The 23053-nt window shown below is 40.1% G+C and overlaps 1 protein-coding gene across 1 annotated transcript in view; it reads right to left on the bottom strand.

Annotated features, from left to right (window-relative positions):
• The window catches only part of Fshr (follicle stimulating hormone receptor), a 184097-nt gene that overhangs the window by 5033 nt on the left and 156011 nt on the right, over nucleotides 1–23053 (bottom strand). The window contains exons 5-9 of the mRNA XM_034514244.2: nucleotides 20167–20238; nucleotides 18989–19066; nucleotides 15060–15128; nucleotides 14875–14949; nucleotides 2239–2424 (exon numbers count right to left, since the gene is read on the bottom strand). Of these exons, the coding sequence (XP_034370135.1) occupies nucleotides 2239–2424; nucleotides 14875–14949; nucleotides 15060–15128; nucleotides 18989–19066; nucleotides 20167–20238 (480 nt within the window). The remainder of the gene's footprint in view (nucleotides 1–2238; nucleotides 2425–14874; nucleotides 14950–15059; nucleotides 15129–18988; nucleotides 19067–20166; nucleotides 20239–23053) is intronic.

Genomic DNA, 23053 nt, shown 5'->3' with positions numbered 1-23053 from the left:
TCTTATCCCAGAGGTGACAATAGGTCGCAGGATTTGTTTGCCCTGCAAAGTAAGCCTAGTTCTCTCACATGAAATAGTTCCCTAGTTGGCAGCCCTAGAACAAATACAGGTTTTAAAGGGGTCCAGTTTGTTCTCAGGTCTCCTGGGGACCACTGAATCTTCTCAGGGTACTTTCCTGTGTCTTTTTTTTTTTTTTCATTTTAAGCTTAAATATATAAGAGACCTTGTCAGCAGATAGAGGAACTTACAAAAAGAATTGAATGAAACCCTGATGGTAAATATTCAACCTGTGAGTGCATGCATAAATAGTCTAAGACTTTGTGTGTGGACAGAAGTGAAACTTCTGTTGTAATGTGAAGGTTTAACAAGTGTGACCTTTTCACATGGGGAGAATTTTTGATGGAAAAAAAGTCAAATATATATCTTTATGTTTCCTTCTGATCCTGCTAAAGGGGAAAGTTCATAGTAACATTAAATGACAGCATTTTCTCACACTTACCACAATATCAGACAGCAGGGAAGTGAGAAAGAGCTTTAAAGTCCCTTAGAGCCCCCAGAAGAAGAGGCGGCAGCTGCAGGAGGAACGTCCTTTATGCTATTCTGAAGGATGAGAATGTGTTTGTCCAGAGTCACCGACTGAGCTTTCCTGCCACCCTGTGAGAAGGGGCATCGTGGAGAACCCTGTGCTCTCTTCTCTCACTAAATGAACTAAATGACCAGAAGTCATTTATTCTTGACCCTAGAGATTCTGTTCCTATTTTTTTTTCTGGTGTATCATAGTTTATTTTAGAAACTCATAAAACTTCTCAAATTCTCCATAGCTACTACCTTAGTGAGGACAGTTAACACGCATAACTGAGAGTGACTGGAGCTGGAATCCAGGAAATCAGTGAGTTTAGTCAATGAACTAAAGTGAGGAAAGCTGCAGGACAGGTGTAGAGGGGACCAGAGGGTCATTCTGTGGTGCTCAATTTGAATTCTGTCTCTGAGTTAATTGCAGCCTAACTGTGGGGGCAGAAAAGAAATTCTCTGGTACTTGCAGATTGCTGTCTGGCTCAGCAAAATGGAAGCTGACTTCACTATGTAGAGAACATTTCTTTTATGAAGAAGATTCTTATCCCTGGTACTACTGCCAACTTATTTACCAATGAGGTCTCATTTTCTTGAAACAGAAGTCACCCACGGACACAAGGTTCTTACGTTCCTCGTAACATCTGAAACAAAGCTGGGAAAATAAGTGTTGCCTTAGAGTATATTGGCAAGTCTGAAGTCCAATAAGGAATGGGGAGTTAGCATAGTGACCATTTAAAAGTAGAGCTCGAGGACTGCAGTCATTGATGAGCAGATGCTAGGTAGGTGGCACCACAAAGTACCCCAGAGCTAGAGCTCTGGAGCCAAGCAGAGCTGAGGCTTTGAAGCTTCATTTGGTCAATGTTGATTCAATTATCCAGTAATTCTGAGTCTTAGTTTCTGCCTTTGTTATAAGAAAATGAAGCTGATAATGATTAGCCCCTGTAATGTTAGCATCGTTAGCAATAACGATGAAACTGTTACAGTGTGCAGCACAGCGGGCTCTGCTCTCTCAGCCACGTGAAGGCCAGCTGATGGTGGGCACTGAGTTCTTGTTTGGGTCCAGGCCTGTGTGGGTACCATGTGCCATGGTGCACTGGTTTAAAATTCAGTTGCAAGGAAATAACCTAAATACAAGAAATCTTAAAGAACAAAAGAGAAACAAAATAAAGTAATCTGAGTGAAAATATCAGACTGAATGAGAATTAAGGGGCGTAGTTGTCTCAGCACTTGTGCAGGGATTCAAGGGAGCTATTAACCCAAGCCACATGGTATCATGGTGATTATACTTATATTGTGGGCATTGTTTTCTAATGATGACCAGAAGAACAATTTCATCAAGCAGCTTAGAAGACAAATCTTTTTACCAAACTCTCTTTCATATGCTATGCACTGAAATGACATCATTTTAGGAAGAAATCCTCCCATTATCTTCTAAATGACACAGTCATTTTGGGTTTGCTTGTGTGTGTGAATTTCTTGATGGAAAAAAAAAAAAAAAAAACCAGACACCCTCCACAGAACTGACTCTTTGATCCAGAACATGCCTTAGACCTTCAGTCAGGAACTCTCACTGTATGTGGATTTTCTTCATGCTAACAATATGTAGCCATTCTGCACTGTGTGAAGGCCCAAGCCAGACTTTAGGAATGGACATAGAAGACTCACATTTGTCGTCTCCAGTTTGCAAAGGCACAGCAGTGGCTGGGGTAGGTGAGGCTGGCCTCCATGAGAGTGACAAACTTTTCCAGACTAGGGAGCTTTTTCAAGCGATACGTTGACCTGGCTCTCAACTTCTTCAGATTTTCTAAGCCATGGTTTGGCAGGGAATGGACCTTTGTTCTTGAGATGTCTCTGTAAGGAGAAAAGTTAAAAAAATATAGCATGATCTTGGGTCAAAAGTTTTCAACTTCTTGTTAATAGACAATAGCAGACATTCTATTAAGGTGAATTTCTTACATGGCTGAGAAAGGAGACTTGAGTGTCATAGCACATACAGGTGAGGTCAATAGTCAGCTTAGATGTTTGGCTTGCATAAGAGGAGTCCTGGTTCTACTGGTCCTGATGGGAGCAGTTAGCTAGCAGGCTGCCCCTAAAACTGGATAAACCTGTGTTATGGTTGGTTTGGGCTTAATCCTTGCTGGTGAGCAATAGAATCAGCCATCTTTCTTCTGTAATTGATTTGTGCCTGAGATTGAGACCATTTCCCACCACTGTGAGGCTAGCTATAAAAATATCTCTAATAAACTGTGGTGGTATCTGTGACTAGAATCACAGAAAATGGTGAAAAGGGAACATTCCATACAGGGAAGAAGAGTTTGGCAGGCAGTAGAGGTAGCCTCTACTGGAAGTCCACATGGCAGGTAGATAGCTTGTATGAGCTTAGTTTTCATGAAGACTTACCTTTGTATATAGCCTGCCCTGTGCCTGTTAGATCTGTGACCTTGGTCAAACCACATGTTTTCTATGACTCAGTTCCCTCAGTTGCAAAGTGAGAAGATAGAAATCATATCTATCCACAGTGAAGGACTATCTAGATGGTATTTAATGCCTGGCAGTTATCAGGAGGAAATATCACACACAGGCATGTACCTGCATACATTCACAATGATAGCTTTGCAAGACTGTCTCTCCCTGGGGGAGGCAGCAGAGGCCTCATAGAAGCTGGTAATTCTCATCCTTCCAGGCTGCCACACTGGTGATTGGGGTGTACTGCTGGTGTCAACACTGACAACTGTGACCTTCAAAGCTAAGGTCAGTGGCAAGAGCAAAGATTAAAATGGCACCATCCTAGCCCTGTAGAGACCTTGGCTTGGTTATGAGTGGGTGTTCCTCATGTGGGTGGTGGCAAGTGATGGCCTTGATGGTTCCTTTCAGTAGCCTCCCTCTCTGCCCCCAGGGCACCCTTGGATAGACTCGAGAAAGTCTTTTACTGTTGACTTTCTCTGTAAGTCAAAGCAGTAGGCACTCAAAACAACGAAACTCAGTGTGAATATATCATTGCTGCCCTGTATGATCTCAGCCTGGTGAAAATTACATTCTCAGTCTCCTTCCCACACCCTCGTCATTCTCTTGCCCAAAAATTTATCATGGCAATTTCTATTGTTTTGTGGAACTTCCTTGACTTCTGTCCCCTCTCTTTCCCAGCCAAACTTATTTTGCTTGTCTTTATATAAAGTCAGTAGTTCCATATGTTACCAGTCTGCCTCCTCATTCCTATAGAAACAATGCTTACCAAGACCACTCTGGGTTCTCATCCTTCAGAATGATCTTGTGAATGTGAAGCATTTTTCCTCTAAATGTTTCATCTTAGCCCCTATTAACTTTAATTTCTTCAGACATCTTGAATTTTCTTCTGATTTCTAAATTTTATTTTACTTCTCTTCTGTCTCTCATTTAGACACTGACATTTATTCAAACACACACCTATTCCTTCAGTTTCACACTATCACATACATGGTGTGGCTATGGCTTCCAAATGCATGTTAGAACTGCAGCAAGATACTCCATTCTCCAGTAGATCCCATGATTTCAATGACTTGCATCAGCATCAAAATTGGACTTACTTTTCTTGCAAAGAAGAAAAATATTCCTCCTTTTAATTCCCATTTCAACACATTTCTCCCATATTGTTCCTGTTATGAAAGATAGAAACTTGGGAGTTATCTTTGACTTTTTCCTCCTCTTCACTTGGGCATCAGTCTATCATCTTAACTGCCCTTTAGTTTGTTTTTGTTACTTTAGTGAAGGCCCAGAGTCTCTTTATGGACAGATAAAATGGACCCATAATGCATCCTCCTGACCATGACTCCAAAGCAATGTTTCCACCATAACTAGAGTAAAAATTTTAGAGTGTTAATCACATTGTGGCCTCAAATTCTCCAGTAAGTCCCCATGATTTTTATGACAAAAGACTAGTCATTAGGTATAGTATGCCTGTCCTCTGCCTGGTTTATATGTTTTTATTCTATCTATTGCATGCCCTTGTCTGTGCTCTACTCTGCATTTCAGGAGGGCTGAACCCTGCCAGGTCTGATTTTTATGCATCTCTTTGTTAACAGTGCCAGTGGGAGGCTTGGGGGGATGGCAAGATAGCATCTCTTTCTTCTTCTTCCTGTCTTAAGCAGTGGCTGAATCTTTTCTGAGATTCCAGATGCTTCTAAATAAATCTGCTGAAGATATTGCTTCTTTAATTTTCTCTAGTTTCTTGGCTACAGGAAGGCCACTTGTCACTTGCTCTTTAAGTCCTGAGGTTAGAAGTGCTATTTACCACTGATGATCTCCAGGCTGTTGATCCCTAATTAAATAGTCAGGTAGACATTTTCAAAACCAGTAATTTCCTTTAGGTAGTACTTAACTGTGTTATACTCTCCCTTTTGACAATTAAACCAGATTTGCTCATCCCAATTTAAATCCTCTATACTGATTCCCCCAACCCAATTCTATTATTACGGAGAGAAGTGCACCATAGCCTCCTGTTGTGATTCTGCATTTAAAGATTTCTCCATCTCTACTAATATCTGCCTGTTAACTCTAACTCTCCTATTTTCCAGTTGCTCCTGACTGTTACTTGTTAAGAACCACACTGTAAGTACCCACTGAGTACCTACAGTGTTCAGCCACCTCAGCATAATCACTGCTTGAATAATCAGCAGGTCAAGCTTTCCATGCTAAAAATTAAGCTTCTGATTTAAAGAAGAAAGATCTGTGTCACCTGAAGCAGGTTGGATATTCCAACTTGTTAAAAAGTTACAAAAAGTTATAAAGATAGCACCTGTCTTTTGGTTTCCATATTCAAACTTAGAGAAACATCCTATGTATACAGAATTTAACTATTAATGTTTCTTACTCATTGCTATTCCTTAAGGGAGCAGGTTCAGATTCTCTGAGGTATACTTTCTTTTTTTCCTTTTTCCTTTCCTTTTCCTTTCCCTTCTACTTTTTCTTTTCCTTTCCCGTTTTCCCCTTCCCTCTTCTCTTCTCTTCTCTTCTCTTCTCTTCTCTTCTCTTCTCTTCTCTTCTCTTCTCTTCTCTTCTCTTCTCTTCTCTTCTCTTCTCTTCTCTTCTCTTCTCTTCTCTTCTCTTCTCTTCTTCTCCCCTCCCCTCCCCTCCCCTGCTTTCCTCCCCTCCCCTCCCTTCCTGTCCCCTCCTCTGCTCTCCTCTCCTTTCCTCTCCTCCCCTTCCCTCCTCTCCTCTGCTCTCCTTTCCTCTGCTCTCCTCTCCTCCTCTCTGCTCCCCTCCCCTCCTCTGCTATCCTCCCCTCCTCTGCTCTGCTCTCCTCCACTCCCCTCCTCCCCTCCCCTCCCCCTCCCCTCTGCTCCCCTCCCCTCCTCTGCTACCCTCCCTTCCTCTGCTCTCCTCCCCTCCCCTCCTCTCCCCTCCTCTCCCCTCCCCTCTTCTCCCCTCTTCTCCCCTCTCCTCCCCTCTCCTCCCCTCCTGTCTTGTGCTCTGCTCTCCTCTCCCCTCTCCTTCCTCTCCTATCTTCTTTTTTTCCCTTTCAAGTCAGGGTTTCTCTGTGTTATAGTCCTTGTCTTTCCCAGAATTTACTTTCTAGACCAGGTTATCCTCAAACTCACAGAGATTTGCCTGTCTTTGCCTCCTGAGTGCTGGGATCAAAGGCATGAGCCATCACACTGGGCCTGGAGTATGTTTTCTAGTGCTTGTCTTTGAATTATAATTTCTCAGATCTGAGGTTCTGGTCAATGTATGTCTGGCACAGAAACTATTGCTCTCTAAAGAGGGGGCACTCTGCTGCTAAATAAGTCAGCTATGCTGGCCTACTCGCCATTTCTCCTCTTTGTTTTAGAGCTTCCCAACTTCTCTGCTCTACAAGATCTTTCGGCTACTTTCTTCCTTTTCTTTAGGAAAGCCTTCTTTTGGCTCTACTATTGACATGGATGCTCTATTCTCCATGAACTAGTCCTATTCCTCTCTCCTTTGGGATCCTTTTTATTTTTTCTCTCATATGTGGAAGATTTCACAGGTAGAAGTTCAGGTATTCATGGAATGAGATGGAAGCACTGAAGTTGATCAGGAACAACTTAAAACCGGGTACTAGTTATTTGTCAAGGACCTTTCTCCAAAGCAAGCAATATAAAACAGAAATCTAGTTTTTTTCTTAGTTATGTCTTCCCATTTGAGTATATATCTGTGTGTGTATTTGTATGTATCTGTATATGTATATATGTGTTTGTATATGTATATATATTCCAAATTAATTTTAGATGTCTAATGGAACAAACTTTTAAATTCCATAGAATAGTATTCTGTTATCTGATATAGTCAATGATAGATTAAAGATTCTATTAACCATTTATTGCCATGTCCTTGAATATGGGATGAATTCTGATGCTCTGACAGAATATGCAAGTGTTGCTAGTTGAGTTCTGGAAACGAGTTTTAAGAGCACCAATGGCTTCTGAATTGCTTTTGTAGAGTTCTGGGCTGCCATGAAAGAGCCAAGAACATCTACTGGCAGTGTACAATGTGTTCCACTAGATGCTGTCATATGGCATTATTGCTAATAAAGTTTATAGGCAAAAACTTGCACTGCTAAGCTTTCAAAAAAAATCACACAAAAACTACCATAATGTTTGAATTAAGTTTATATACATTTCTGTCAGTCAGCAAGAATAAAGATAAGTATGTCTTGTTCAGTGTTGTTTGAGGTATAACTATACTAATATTCCCATTTTTACCCTGTTTTATTAAACACACACACACACACACACACACACACACACACACACACACACTTACTGCCTGGCTGTGATTTTTCCAGATAACTTAGAAATATGACATTTGATTTTATAATTCCTTTATAAAAATGCTTTTCACTCCTACATGGTGAAAACATATGGACTATAATACAATAAACATTAGTTATTCACATTCTTATAAAATATAAGTGCTTGTAACTCAACTGGCTAATTTCAACTGTTAATCTTGGATTAAGGGACACCCAGGCAGCCAGGAAAGCATTATTTCTGAGTATCTATGGGGATTTCCAGAAGATTGTATTTGAATCAGTTAGAGTTTGGGGAAGATTTGCCTTTAATCAACTTGTGTGGGTATTATCCAAAGTTGATAAAATTCATACTGCCTCTCACGTCTGGAGCTAGAATCTTTCCCTTCTCACTCCTCATATAACAAAAGTCCAGATTCGACAGTCTTAGGACTTGCACCAGTACCTCCCTGATCTCTCTGATGTTGGTCTGAGGATTTGAACTTGGACTATGCCATAACTACCAGATTCCTAGCTCTCACTGCTGTAGATAGCCTAGAAAAGCCTCTCAGCTATCACATTCATATAACTAACTACCCTGATGAATCTCATCTCATGGATCTGTACATGTCTCTTTGTTATAGGCTATATGTCTCTGGAGAATTGTGATTAATGAAATCACTATGTGGTTAGTGACATTTTGGCTAGTATTTCAGAAATTACCAGAGTACAAAATGAAGCACTGTGAAGGCTATGATGGACAATCATATTTTAAGGAACACAGAGGTGGGAATAAAACTCCAAGCTTTGAAAACCAGACAAAAACTTAGAATTTATACAAGACACAAAAATAATTCATTGAGATCTGTAGTTTTCTAGTCTTGAGAGCCTAGTGCTGAATTCATACATATAGAATACAGACAGACAGACAGACAGACAGACACACACACACACACACACACACACACACACACACACACACACACACAGTATATGTAGGTATTCAACATCAAATGAATAGAAAGCAAAAGAGACTGAAGATAAATGGACATGGTGTGGTGAATACAAATTTGCCTGTATTTATAAATTTATATCTTTTCACACTGTCACTTTACTGGGCAGAGGTCGTTATGCTGTCCAGATAGTTGACCATGCCTGTAACCTCAGTACCAAAGTGGCTGAATCAGCAGGACTGCTGGAATTTCAAAGGTAGCCTGAATTATACAGTGAGTTCCAGGCCAGCCTAGGCTACAGGGTAAAGCATATTTCAAAACTCCAAACTCAAACCCAAACCAAAGTCACAGTATTGAAATCAGCAATCTGTTCTGTTACCAAAAGTCTAGATTGAGAGGGAGATATAGAGCCTACAGTGGCCGCCTCCTTTATCCAGGCAAGACTTCCAGAGGAAAGAGGGGCTCATTAATGCAACCAAAAAATTTGTCTTGCCTACAAGATATGTAAGGATTATGATGGAGCAGAGACTGAGGGAACAGCCAACCAGTGACTGCCCCAACTTGAGATCCATCCCATGTGAGAGAGCCAACTCCTGACACTATTAACGATATTCTTCTATGGTTGCAGACAGAAACCTAGTATAATTGTCTCTTGAGAGGCTTCATTCAGTAGTGAATGGAGGCAGATGCAGAGACCTCTAGCCAAACATCAGGTGGAGCTCAGGGAGTTTTGTGGAAAAGTCGGAGATAGAATTGAGCAAGCCGGAGGACTCAAGAATATCACAAGAAGACCTACAGAGTCAACTAACGTGGGTCCATGGTGGCTCACAGAGACTGGGCCACCAGCCAGGGAGGATGCAAAGCCTGGACTTAGGCTCTTTACCTATTTGTAGCAAATGTGCAGCTTGGTCTTCATGTGGGTCCCCTAACAAGTGGAAAAGGGGCTTTCTTGATCTCTGTTCCCTGCCATTGAATCCCCTTCTCTTACCTGAATTGCCTGGTAAGGCCTCAGTGGAGAGGATGTGCCTAGACCTGCCTAGACCTGCTGGGATTAGATGTCTCAGGGTGGGGAGGTACCCAACATGGGGAGGGAGCAATGGAGGGAAGAATTTGTTAGGCTGAGAATTGGAAGAGGTGGGCAGCTGTGATCAGGATGTAAAGTGAATAAAAATAAATAAATTATTGAGAAAAGAAACCAGAAAACTCCCAGCATGGTTATTGTACAAGCAAGCAGCATTTTCCTTCCACCAACTACTTCAGAGCAGGCACTGATCGGGTTTGTTTTAAGTTCCTCTGTTCCTTACACTTATCTATTCTTGCTAGACACACAGTGGCAGATATGCTACTGGATCCTTAGTGGATACTTGAGAATGTTCAATTGTGACCTCTTTCCTGGTGGCCAGACAGGTGGCAGGGGTTGTCTAAACTTTGTTTTCTAGCCTGGTCAGGTCAAATGGCTACAGTTTCTAAATCTAAAATATAATTTTGGTTAGTATTTTGACACATGCTATACTTTGGCAATGAACGGTTTTGAAACTTTAAATCATTAAAAGTACTAACAGAGACACCACAGGCTGATGACTGGGTCCCAGATATTTAGAAATCCTAAATTGTTTCAGCATTGTTAGGATTCTTGGTATTGAGTTACAGAGTGGCAAGGGAGAGAGCCATTGGTAATGACACCAATGCAGGAGAGGCAGAAGTTAAATAGTGCTCCATACCCCTTTAATAAAGTCTGTAGCCACTGCCACAAATTTGATTTGAACAATTTCTATTTTTCCCAGCAAAGACGTTATTACAGGTCAATCATTTCCATAAGTGAGAGCACATTTCTGGTGTATTCTACTTTGACAGATGGCTAGAAGACTTCTCTTTCATGATCTCAGGCAGGATAAAAAGGCAATTTACTATCTATAGGACTGTGGGTACACTGGTAATGGAAGAGAATCGTTCTTATACAAATAACTCAGTATTTGAATCTGAACTATCAGGTGAATCTGAGCTATAGCCAAATCAATTTGATAAACCATCAGAATATGATTGTACTGGCTCTAGCCTGCAAAGGCAATACATTACATTTTCCCCACAGGAAACTGTTTCCCAAGGAAACAGCAATTGCTTGATTGCTTTAAAAATAAGTCCAGCTCTGGTGAGTTCAGAATATCAGGTGAAAACTTAGATGGGTGTTGATGCTCAGGGTCAAGACTCACAAGGGGAATTGAGGATGCTGTGCCTTTGAAACTTGATGGAGCATGTCTGCATGCCCTTGGCTTCCTGCATCCTTTCCTCTTTGCAATCAAACAGCTTAGACTTGTGTGTTCAGAGGCTCACTGTTCTTCATGTAGCTAAAATTTTCACCTTCAGGAAAAAACAGCCATCACTTTGAGTGAATGCTCCCAATTCCCTTAGAAGCTTTTATACTTATCTGCTAGAGACAAAGGAAAAGGAAGACACACCATAGCGGATGCTGTGGAGGCTGAGCAAGGCAGTTCTCAACGATGACTCTAAAGCAGGATGCTAGTGCAGCTTCTGGGTCTACCAGCATCAGCACCACTGGGGTACATTGTTAGAGATACCAGTTCTTAAGCCCTGGCCCTGAGGTTTTGAATCATTCCTCCCCAACTTTTGAGACAGGGTCTCATGTGACTAAGGCTGTCCTCGAACTTGCTATGCAGCTAATGGACTTGAGTTTCTGATTCTCTTGCCTCTGTCTCTTGCCTCTAGTTCAGATATTACAAGCATGTGTCACCATGTCTGATTTCATACAGAGCTTGGGATCAGACCCAGGGCTTTGTTTCTGGTATATAAGCACTCTGCAAACTAGCATATGCCAGAGTCAATGAATCAAGAGTTCTTAGTATGAGAATTAGCAGTCTATAGTTTAAAAGGCTTCCAGATGCTTGTAATGTGCAATCATAGTTAGAAACCCTGCTTCAGCTCAGTTAAAAACCACTTACAACTCAGATGCTCCAAAGCTGGGTTCTTTTGCAAGATCTTCCATAGTCTGACTTACATACTCTGGCTCCTTCTGTGGGTCATTCACATGCAATGACTGCTTATGTAGTGGCATGCTTTCTTTACTTATTTAAATATAAGTTTATATTTAAATCTTGATTCTAGGGCTCCCTATGGGATCCAATGATCTGTTATAAATGCTTTGCCATTCAGTTACCCACTTAGCCAGATTCGGATTCTACCAACTATGTTTCATATACCCAGAGAGCATGTTGTTGTGGACCTTCTGACTTGAGAAGCCTGTAGTACTCTTTTTTTGGGGTGAGAGTTGGAGATCTGACCTAAGACCCAGCTAAACCCATGGTTTGAGCAGCAGCTTCTGTGTTGTGGGCTGTTTGAGCATGACCCTGTTTCCTCTCACTTGTTTAAAGCACTGGAGGAAGGTGGTCACCCAAACAACCCACTGGACAAGTTTAATTGAGTTGTTGCACAACATTGCAGAAGTAGAAAATGAGATAGCTAGACCATCATCTGCCTGCATCTAAGCTGTCAAGGAGAGAAGTGTGAAAGACATTGGAATGACCCAGAAGTACCAGAAGGGGAGGCTGGAAGTTAAAGTGATACCTTGTCCTTGAAGTGGCAGAAGGAAATTAACAGTTACAGGCTGGGATTTCATCCAGATTCTTGCACACATATCCTTATACACTGACATGAAAAGGCAAGGGACATATGGGATATGTTTCTTGCTGAATACCATTTGAGGGTGTCTTTTGAAACAAGACTTGAGCTCAGGCAGTCCTCAGACTTACTAACTAACTGACCTAGGCCAGCTGTAGGTCATGGAAATCCTCCAGAGTTTCAGGGTTTTCAGAGTGTCATACCATACAAGACTTCACTACCATTTTGTGTCAATTAAACTGTTTCTTAATTCCACTGGATTTCTACAAAGTTTGTTTTCCATCAACAGGGGATGATAACACAGTCCTCTAAAGGGCAGGGCCCTGCTGAATTGCTTCTGCTGACTCCAGCTCTCCTGCTTGCATCCACAGCAGGGATGGGTGGGAGATTTGTATTTTGTGGTCTGTGTTAGCATTCTGAGGAGACAGATTGTCAGTGTCTGGCCTGAATCCTGCTTATGCAATCTCAGCACATGATCACCTGAGCCATGTGTCTGTGTCAGTAACCTGTGCTCCTAGGACGAGAGGAGGATGGTCATAGCTATTTTCCCTTCTACTTCAGTTTGCTACCAGTTGTTGAGGGTCTGATGACTAACTTACAGATGTCTTAGTATATGTATTCATGGTGGGAACACATGGGAATGTGAGATATCAGGGCAAGTTTTTACCTTAAACTGTATTGTTTATAGCTTTAGTATGACCTTCAGTGGGTCACTTTCTTCTCTGATCCTGGATGCCTTAGCTTGACATCAAGCCAGCTATGAGTCTGATGTATCTGAAGTAACATTTTCAGGAGCATACAATAGATTATGGTTCCACACAGCCAGCAGGTTGCATACTGAAAGCATATTCCACCTCTGACATGTTCTGCCAAGAACAGACAACAGTGCCCACACAGGAACATCCAAAGTACCAAGGACTTGTAGCTAGGTGAAATGGATGAACTTCTACCCATCCACAGAGCACCAGGAGTACTTTGTCAGAGTCTGCTTGCTTTTCAAGAACTCTCAGAACAGAATACATTAAGCATTATGGGTTCTAAATATTTCGTGTACTTAAACTCTTGGATTATGTTCCTGGTACTCTGTACTGTGCCCTACACTGTACTTCAAATCAAACATCAAAATCTGATATATTAAGTCATATGATTATTACCTGATTGTCCTTCCATAAAATACAATGTGCCTGGGATGAAGAACTTCTTTTGGTTTCCTGTATTATACGGCAGTGCTCTCTTAAATATCACAAGTTACACATCCATCCATGCATATGTATGTGGATATTTCTATGGGTATATGCCTTTAAGCCTCAGACCATAATGAATAGATACCACTGGCTTCCCTGTTCTTTAAATAAGAAGCTGAGGCTTAGAAAGGGAAAGAACTGAGTTTTAACCATGGTTGTCTGCCCTGACAGCTTGGCTTTAAGCCAGTGCTTCCTCTTGTTTCTCGTGTTACCTTTGCAGATCTGGCACTTTGGATTAATGTTTGAACTTAGGATGATAAATCTATTGTAACACATACTTTTCTTTCTTCAAAGGGTAGAACATATTTCAGAATTACAGCATAGCCCTTACCATCAAGAAACATTTGCAGAGTTACTGTACTGCCACACAGAACATGATTGTGAAAATACGAAGATTCTTTCACAAAAGAGAATGCAGGCCATTTGGGAATGAAGTGATTTGGTCCATGGTAGGGAGGTAGGTGAATGACTATTCACAGAAGCCTTTGATGACTGGTAAATAAGAGGACAGGAGTGTGGCTACCAGATATCCACCTAGAACTTAGATGGGGGGAAGCCTTAGGTGTGGTATAGGTATAGTATTTGTTTGCCAGCCTTCTTGAACCTCTTTTTTTCCTTTATGTGCCTTTCTTCCTGAAGAACATTCTTTAGTTACTTCAGTGGATCTTGCTTAGAGTCCAGGAAAGCACATTAAAAACGACCTTTGCTAACTGTGACACAGTGTCCCCCTCCATTCTGTATCACAAAGACAATGGGAGTCACAGGGGAAAGTCACAGATGACCTGGCTTTTAAAGAGACTTGGATGAATATAGGACTTAGGAGATCACCTACGAAATGGGGCATAGATAAGAAGAGAAGGTGGGGAAAGCCACTTTTGAAGAAAGTTGGGAGTGTGGAAGAAGTAGTAGAGGAAGAAGTTCTGACACAGGGAGTAAGGCACTGATGCATCCCAGTGGATATAGAAAGATGATACAAAAATAATGTGCGTGTTCATCTCACTGCATTGAGTGGATGTGCATGTGTATCCTGGGTACTTAGGATAAGGAAGGAGAATTAAGCTTTCCCTGTAAAGGAAGAGACACATAGCAGAGTGCCTGGCTTTAGCATGGGTCACACCACTTAGTTCAAAATCCCTTCTATACAATTTACCTTGCGTTTGCATTGGTTAACTCTGCCAGATAATCCAGTTTTTCTTTCTCTTTCTTTCTTTCTTTCTTTCTTTCTTTCTTTCTTTCTTTCTTTCTTTCTTTCTTTTCTTTCTTCCTTCCTTCCTTCCTTCCTTCCTTCCTTCCTTCCTTCCTTCCTTCCTTTCTTTCTTTTTTAAAGATTTGTTTATTTTATTTATATGAGTACATTGTAGCTGTCTTCAGACACACTAGAAGAGGGCATCATGAGGATGCTGGGAATTGAACTCAGGACCTTTGGAAGAGCAGTCAGTGCTCTTAATGGCTGAGCCATCTCTCACTTATCCCAGAGGGCTTTATAAGGATTAATTGAGAACACACTTTAGCCTCTTAGAACACTGTCTGAGACTCAGGACATGCTCATTATATGTTATTGTCACCAGTGTGCAGAAAGTCATAATGTAGATCAACCCTAAATTGACCCCATGATTCTTTGCAGCTATCACAAATTAAAATTGACTTTGTTTGACTCCCCTAGCTTGTAAGCTTCCTTAAGGTGGAGAAAGTTGACTTCTAGCTCATATAAGCTGAGCTCTTCTGCATGGAAACACATGAAGTTACTCACAAAATGACTGGCCCAGAGGCTCCCTGGAAAACATCATTAGGCAATTCTTCCAAATTATTGTTATCGCTTAGATTCCTGGGGATGGAGTTGGAGAAAGAATAAAAAGAAAGAAAGTCACATAAATATCCCTGTTGTAAGAGCCATTTCCCTCTAAATGGCCTGGGAGAGTAGTCAGGACTACTTACAGTTCATCTAGCTGGGTTCCGTTGAATGCACAGTTGTGTATTTCTTGAATCCCATTCTTATTCAGCCATCTGAAATAAAAGCCCATTAAAAACTTAATAATGTCAGATGCAGATAATCCAGGGGTTTTGTAATTGGAAGTACTGGAGCAGAGTCAGACAGCATAGTTAGTGGCATAAATAAGATGCGATCCTTAAGCTCGGAGATGAAATGGGAGGGTGAATGATGTTTTATCACTGTGTAACTTTTTTAAAATAAGTTTTGAAGTTTGCATTATGTCTGTGTATTAGATATTCCCAGGAATAACTGGACTTCATGAAGAAGAATGAATAAATGAAATTTAGATTTTTAAGGTACACTGTCTGGCTCCTATACCTATAAGATTTTTGTACACTTTGCCCACATACAGAGAAAATTCTATAGGACGATCAAAGACCTCCCCTAACTTGAAGGATGGAAGTCATAATTATTGAACAAATATTTCCAAGACAGGATGATTTTCGTCACCTTTCTTGAAGGCTTTATGCTCTTCATCCATGCTTACCCACAGCAGCAGGACTGGCTGTCATCAAAGTGATCTAATTAAGTTGTCAGGCAACTTGAACATCTCCAGTGACCCATGGGGCCCTGGTTATTGGAGGTTTGTGGAAGTGGCTCTGGGTTATGGCAGAAAGGATGAAAAATCAATTACAGTGACTGTGGGCTATGGCAGGATGAACTTGTTTGAGTGGCCACTGCTGAACTCTGTGGAGGTGGGACTGATGTACTTGGTTATGTTCATTTTACTAAGATGGCTGAGAAGCAGGTTTGCTTGGACAAGGGTGCTTCAGGCCACCTGGGGCCATCATTTGTACCCTGTTCTCCTCTTGAGTGGATTTTTAAACAAAACAACTTCACAGTCAGGAGGGCTGACACAGAAGCTATGCTAGGACTCCAAATATTTCATAGGCTGTGTTGAAAAGCTAGAAGATGGTTTTAAAAAATCACAGGTGAATAACCATGTCTTCTTCTCCCCTCTTCCTAAATCCCACTGAACTAACAAACCTAGAAAGAAGAAAAATATATCATTTCAAACATTAGTTACCCAAAAGGCGTTTCTTCTGACAAAGGAGTGACTGTATGCTCCATCTTACTCCCCAACCCCGACTTTCTACCACCACTACCCTGAAAGTTCTCTCCTAGAAACATTTAGACTGTAGACACATTATATCCACAGTGGTGACAGTCACTGGGGCAGCAGCCACTAACCTGTGGGATGCTAATCCATGGCTGTTTGACATCAACCACAAGTATCAACAAAATTTCTCTACTTTATGGACCAAGAGGCAAGATTAAAGATGCCATTTGCTTTATATAGGTTCTCATAAAATGAGGTCACAAATTTTATTGAACAAATACAAAATATAGTAGTTAAGAAAAATAATTTCTTTATAATAGATGTCAATTGTAGAAACCAGTCTTAGCTAGAAGCTGAAGTTGGCCTATGCACTTTAGTTGGTTTATGCTGAATCGTTGCCCAGGACTCTGTAGACTTGTATAGGCTCTACCTGTTTATCTATAAGCTGGACAATTTTTACTACACAAAATTGTCCCATGAAAAGAAATTGACATAATATATAGACCATAATAATTATTGTACTCAAAGTAGTAGCCCATTGTCTTTATAGTTTTCTTGATTAGCAGGTTACATCATACAGGAAGGGATGGCTATTTTTTATGTCAATGGTGTATCATCACACAGAATCAAATTATGCCCAAACCTTTTCCCTTGGCTTCATATTGGACTCTTGAACTCTTAAACCACCAACACAGAAATACCAGCAGCCATAAAGTGCACTTCTCATCTCTTTCTTTGGATGTTTTGTGGTGAATTCAAGACCTTGATCATGCTAGACATGTTATTACTTTCCTCTACCATTTATATCTCTACCTCTACCTCTACCTCTATCTCTATTGTTAGGCAATTCTTCTAAATTATTGTTATTGCTTAGTGGATATATATATATATATATATATATATATATATATATATATCAACTATAAATACATATTTATATTTAAATATATCTATATTTAAATTTCAAGAAAAGTTGAATTCATCTTACAGTTCAGTCAGTATTTGCACATATGTAATCTTCCTGTTGTAGCCTCCTAAATCACTGGGATTGTAGGCCTATATCATTAGGCCCAGTTCCTAGTCTCTTAAGACAGGGGAATGGCCTTTAAAACCCACTGACAATGATGGTGTTTGTGATGATGATGGGAATAACCACCATTTGTGTGATTATACTGCTAAAGAAAAATTCCTTGGGGTTTCCTAGGTCCTATTTTGTCCCTAGAATCAAATGGCATACTCACTCAACAGAGATTTCTTTGGAGGACTAAAAGCATGAGGCCCTGCTTATTAAAACTCATGAAAGATGGGCAAGCTAGATTGAACGCAACTACACAAGAGGGAAAACATGAAAGATACAATACTCTCCTGAGGCCAAAGCCCGCTGGGAACAGTTGTCTCAAATATAATTTAATCTCTGGTCTCCTGAATTAGACCATTCTTCTGGAAGGCCATCACTAGGTGCTTTCTCCAGTAGCCCCTCTGTTTCTCACCTAAAGGTGGGTGAGAAAGGGCTCAGAGGTCATGCAAAATGGTTTTTTATTGCTCATTTTTTGAATCAGTAGCCAAGGGCTTGGTAACCTTAGGATGTTTAGAATAAATAAATATTTACATTTGTCTTTAGAGTAGAATTTCAGAAGTTTTGAGAATGTGATGAGGTAGAGGAGGTAGAGAGGGTTTGAGTGCTCAGCATCATGGTATTACATTTCCCCTGAGTACATTAGATGGCTCTCTTAGGAGAAGACATCCCGGTATTAAAGGTACTACCCCGGTTAAGAACTGGAAACTCACAGATGTGTTGAGCAAGAATCTTTTACTCTATCATCTATGAATTAAGGAACAGACAAGTTAAGAAAATAGATGTTGTCCTCACAAATGTGAACTGGTCTTTCAGAGATATGTCTGAAAAATGTTGACCCTGAAGAGAAAAGTATCCTCTCTTGAGAAGTGTGTGGCTATGGAATCACACAGTGGCCATAAACAAAATGGTGAAAAGCAGACAAGATCTGTATGGCATTTGCTGTTCTTGGCAAACTGCATACAATGAAGTTCATTTAAAAATAGAATCATAAGAAATCACAGTGTGAAACAAATCTATGACAATTTGTAAAACAGGAAGATGGGATTCTTTTCTTAAGGTGTAATTGCGATCAGACAGTCCCCACTGTCTGTGTGAATCTAAGGTGCATGAATCCTGGGTCCTTGGATAGTTCCTAATACCTAGTTTCTTGGCTATTCTGAGAAGTAGGTGGACTGACATGCTGGTTACTAACAGATAGGATTAGAAAGTCATTTCTTAGTGACACCTAGTACATTTTAAAACTTTCCCAGAATTCAGATAAATTAACTCAAGCTTATTAGCAAGTGTGATTATTCTGAGCACGGGAGACCATCTCTGCACACTCAGCATAGGCCTGAATGGGAGCTACTTCCGGTGACTATGAGGAAGGAGCCATATTTCTCAAGTCCACCTTTCTCCTCATTGTTCTCTTTTGGCAATAGAAGCCTTGTGAGACAATAATCATCTTTATTGACACACAAGCTATTTTGTCCTTTGGAGCAGATGCTACATTGTGGGAGACCATCAGTCAAAGAGCAATTTTAAATACTTGAATCATATTACAGAATCATGAATTATTAACATAACTCCATGTTGAGATTCAGAGATATACAAGTGAGAGGAAACAGAAATCATAGAATGATTGAAATGGAGAAATGCCAGTGTTAAACAAACACACAAAGGCTTAACCCATTGTGAGAAAGACAGAGGTTAGTGAAGGACAAACTGGTAGGCTGTGGGTTTGCCCCCTTACTTACAGAATCACACTTTCAAAACTCAGTCCCATGAAGGAGTTCCTGGCAATGATGTGGATGTTTATGTTATCTTGAATGTCTCTAAGAAGAAAGAGCAGACAAATTAGATGACTGTGTGGGCTCCACTTGTGTAACCTTCCCACATTCAGGTTTCTGGCACCAAGTGATCTGCAGCTGGAGTAACACTTGGATAGATTTTTTGTTCAGAGGATAACAGCTCAAAGTTTGGGCAACAAATGGCCTGTTTATCTGTATTGTGTTAGTTTTTCCCTAAGAAGAAATTGCAAAGCCGTAAGACCTTTCCTCTTTGGAGGATTCCTTAGAGGATGTCATTGTGATGAGGTTCTTCTCAGTAAGCTCATTATTAGCCTTTGTCTACAGTTGATCTCTGCTCAATAAGACAGACACAGAAGCCGACCTGGTACCTACAGACAGACTTTTCTATTCATTTTATTTGTGTCTTCTTTTTTCTCATTCTTCCAGTATTTTCTCTGAATGTTTATGCAGGTCAGAAGACAGTGTCAGGTCATTCTGCAGGTAATACTAAACTTTCTCTTGAGATACCACCTGCCATTAGTTTAGAAGAAGACTAGTAGACCAGGTTAACTAGTCAGCAAATCTCAAGTGTTCTTGCCTCTACCTCCTTATTGCTGGAACTATAAGCATGGTGGTACATGCTCGCCTTTTAAAATGTAGGAGTTGGGGATGTCAAACTCAGGCCCTTGTGCTTATAAACCAATCACTTATATCTGAGCTCTAGAAATAAAGGGGAATAGTAGGGGAATCTGGGGGAGTTGTAGGGAGCCTCCATATAAGCTCATTAAGAATCCATGAAAAGAAAAGTTGATAATTTGATTTTTAAGCTTGTTTGTTGATAATAGTTACTGCAGAGCCTGTTAATTTCATCCAACCCGAACTTTGCTGGCCCCTCTTGTTGTTTGTCTTCCTCCCTCTGCTCACCTAGAGCCGTGTATTTGCAAAATGTACTTTGATGGATATTAGAGGCCTTAGTAAGAAGAGAAGAACAGAAGGTCATAGTAAGCTCAAAGAAAGGGACCAATCAAACATAGACTAAAATTTGGGGAACTGTGAACTAAGATAATCATTTTCTCTTTATAAGTCTACCTTGTATTTGTTGTGAAGATGGAGAGCTGGTTGACATCCTATTAATAAAAACTTACAATAGAACTTTTTGGAGAGACTGGATCTTGTGAACAGCTGGCAAATGTTTAATGCCTGTGTTGGATATTAACCTAGAGAGATTGAGACAAAGTGAGAGTGAGCCGAGATGAAGCTGTCATGAAAACATCTGTCAGAGGCTGAACTTTCCAAGTTCAAAATACCAATTATGAACTGTCAAAAAACCCTATCAGAGCTCTTACAATATAGATTATACTTTTATTATCTACTTTTTGTTTTAAGAATCTAATTAGGATCTAGTTAGTTGTTGATTCCTTAGAGCAAATAAATTTACATTTTTTTTACAAGGCATTGATATTCTACTATCATTCACATACAGATTTATTTTTGAATATTGATAAGTTACCACCATTCAAAAATGACTTACCACAAGATAACAACATTTCCCTAGTTACTCCATTTCCCAGCCTTGGTGTACTTGTTGGAGAACTAGTATTTTTCCTTTTAAAAAAGTTCTTTTGGGGTTAGAGTGTTAGGGCACACTCTTTGGCTTCAAGGTATATAAGTAATCTAAAAAAAGGGTCAATTAGAAAGTGGTTGGAGAGAGGTTTTCGTGAGTGGAGTTTAAAAATCACTACATCTAGATAGCATATCTGCCCTTGATCCTACCCAGTGTACAGTTTCCTTGAAAATCAAAGCCTGTAAATCTGTTTTGAAGGCAACTGATGACTAACGTAATGGGCACTGTAGGTTCAGAGCATCTGAAGCAGGGAACATGAAGCAGGGGAGGCTAAGCTAGTCAGCACCAGCATGAGTAATGGTGTTGGCCACTGCTACTGGTGCAGTTTCTGTAATCTTGAGGACCTGATTTAGGAGATGGACAGCACATGTATCAGAGTTATTGCTCTGCAGCAATGGTGTACACGGAGGGAAGGGATTCATATTTTCTGATGGCCAAAGATAGTACCATGTTAGATATGCCTATCCCACATTCAGCTTAGATATTTATGAAAACCCAGTGAGTTTTGCATGGTTATCTCTTTCCATAGCACAGATGGTTCTCTGGAGTAGAGAGTGAATGAAAGAAAATGCTTGATGAGGTGATGGTGTCCAACTGTGACCTTCATTACACCAGATGACATTTCGGTGGAAGTGGTTGCTAACTGTCAAGTGACTCATTAGGCACCCCACTTTTTCAGATTTCCCTACTGGAGTTACTCAAAACCTTCTAGTACAGCTCTACTTTCATTTCCTTCTGTGTCTGGCTTAGCTAAGCCGTAGTTGGTCCTTTCACTCCTATCCTGAAGAACCCTATTGATATACACATCATTGTGAAGCACCAAAGGTCTGTTCTCAGTTTTGGTGTTTTGTTCTTCATGTCCTTATGCAGAGAGTCAGTAAATCTTGTCTATGGATTGTTGTGATGGTTTTCTGAGGCTGTATTCCTATTTGGCTCCTAACATTGCAAGTAGAACTCATTTTAATAATAATAATAATAATAATAATAATAATAATAATAATAATAATAATAATATATTTTTTTCCATCAAAATTTCCTGCTTTTTACTGGACTAATGGATTATTCACATACTCTTTTCAAGGATTTGTTATGACATTAATTTTTCTTTAAAAATTAAAAGCTAGACATGATGGCACAGGCCTGGAATTCCAGTGGAACTGCTTTTTGTGGCTAGTCAGGTTTCCATAGTGAAACCCTGTTTCAAAATTCATTTTCCATATAGAGAAATGAACATTTTGACATTAAGGTCAATGAGTGAAAGTAAGTGCACAGAGGCATGTGACCACAACCACAACCAGATATAATGCAATGCCATTGCCCCATTCCCCTGTATGTTCACATTGCATTTAACCCTTCCTAACCTCCAGATCCTAATAACCACCCATCAGTTTTCTGTAGCTATATATATATTTTTTTCTAAAGGATCACATTTTCCAAAATAGAATCATATAACAAACAACTTCTGGGTCTGGGTTTTCTTTTAATACTTCCAAGATGTGAAACACAGCTTGATGTATTTGAAATCCCCCCATGTTGTGTGTGTTTCAGTAGTTCCTTGTTTTTGTTGCTAAATAGAATTTCTTCTTTGAATAAAATCACAATTTGTTTCTCTAGTCCCCAGTTGAAGTTTCAGGATTTCTTTGTGGAAAAAATATTGATTAAATGTATTAATGTTCATATGGCATATCACACATGTATAAAAGGTGCTTTAAACATTTGTGTGTGGTTAATGTTTGTTGGGCAAGGGAGAAAAGGAACACACACACACAGATACACACATACACACACACACACACACATAGTAAGAGAGAGGAGGGAAGGGGCATATGGTTTTTCTTTTTTGGGTAAATGCTTTGGAGTGTGATTTCTGGGTCAGATGACAAACATATGTTTCAATGGAAAACAGCTTAGCAATATTTTTTAAAAAACAAGTGTTTCATTTTGCATTCAACCAGCAATGTGTGAGAGTGCCAGTCACTCTGCATACTTTGGTGATTTAAAAGTGTATATGTTCTTTTCATACCAAAGTAATATGTGTATTTATTATGAGACTTGTGAAAAATCTACAAACACACTTACAGAAGAGAGTGAAAATCACCCCATGGCCCAGCACTAACGTCTGTTCGTATTTGACATGGGGAGTTTCCACTAAAACAGCATTGCCGTTGCTCTTCAATAACCCCTGGGAGTCTACTCAGAGCTGCTGGGAGCAATGCTATAACTTTAAAGATCCACGATTCATTGCAATTCTGTTTCCTCAGATCTAGCCTTCTCTATTTTTAGATCTCTTCCCATGGTGTTCTTTCAGTATTCTCCTAATGAGATATCAGAGTGGCGGCCATATTTAATATTTTCTGACAGTCTTCTTCTTTGTGTAGGTTTGGAATGCAGCGTGCGCTCATAAAATA

The sequence above is a fragment of the Arvicanthis niloticus genome, chromosome 11, assembly GCF_011762505.2.
Source record: "Arvicanthis niloticus isolate mArvNil1 chromosome 11, mArvNil1.pat.X, whole genome shotgun sequence".
NCBI lineage: Eukaryota > Metazoa > Chordata > Mammalia > Rodentia > Muridae > Arvicanthis > Arvicanthis niloticus.
The sequence above is the reverse complement of the archived record's forward strand: the minus strand, read 5'-3'. Positions and strand labels throughout refer to the sequence as shown.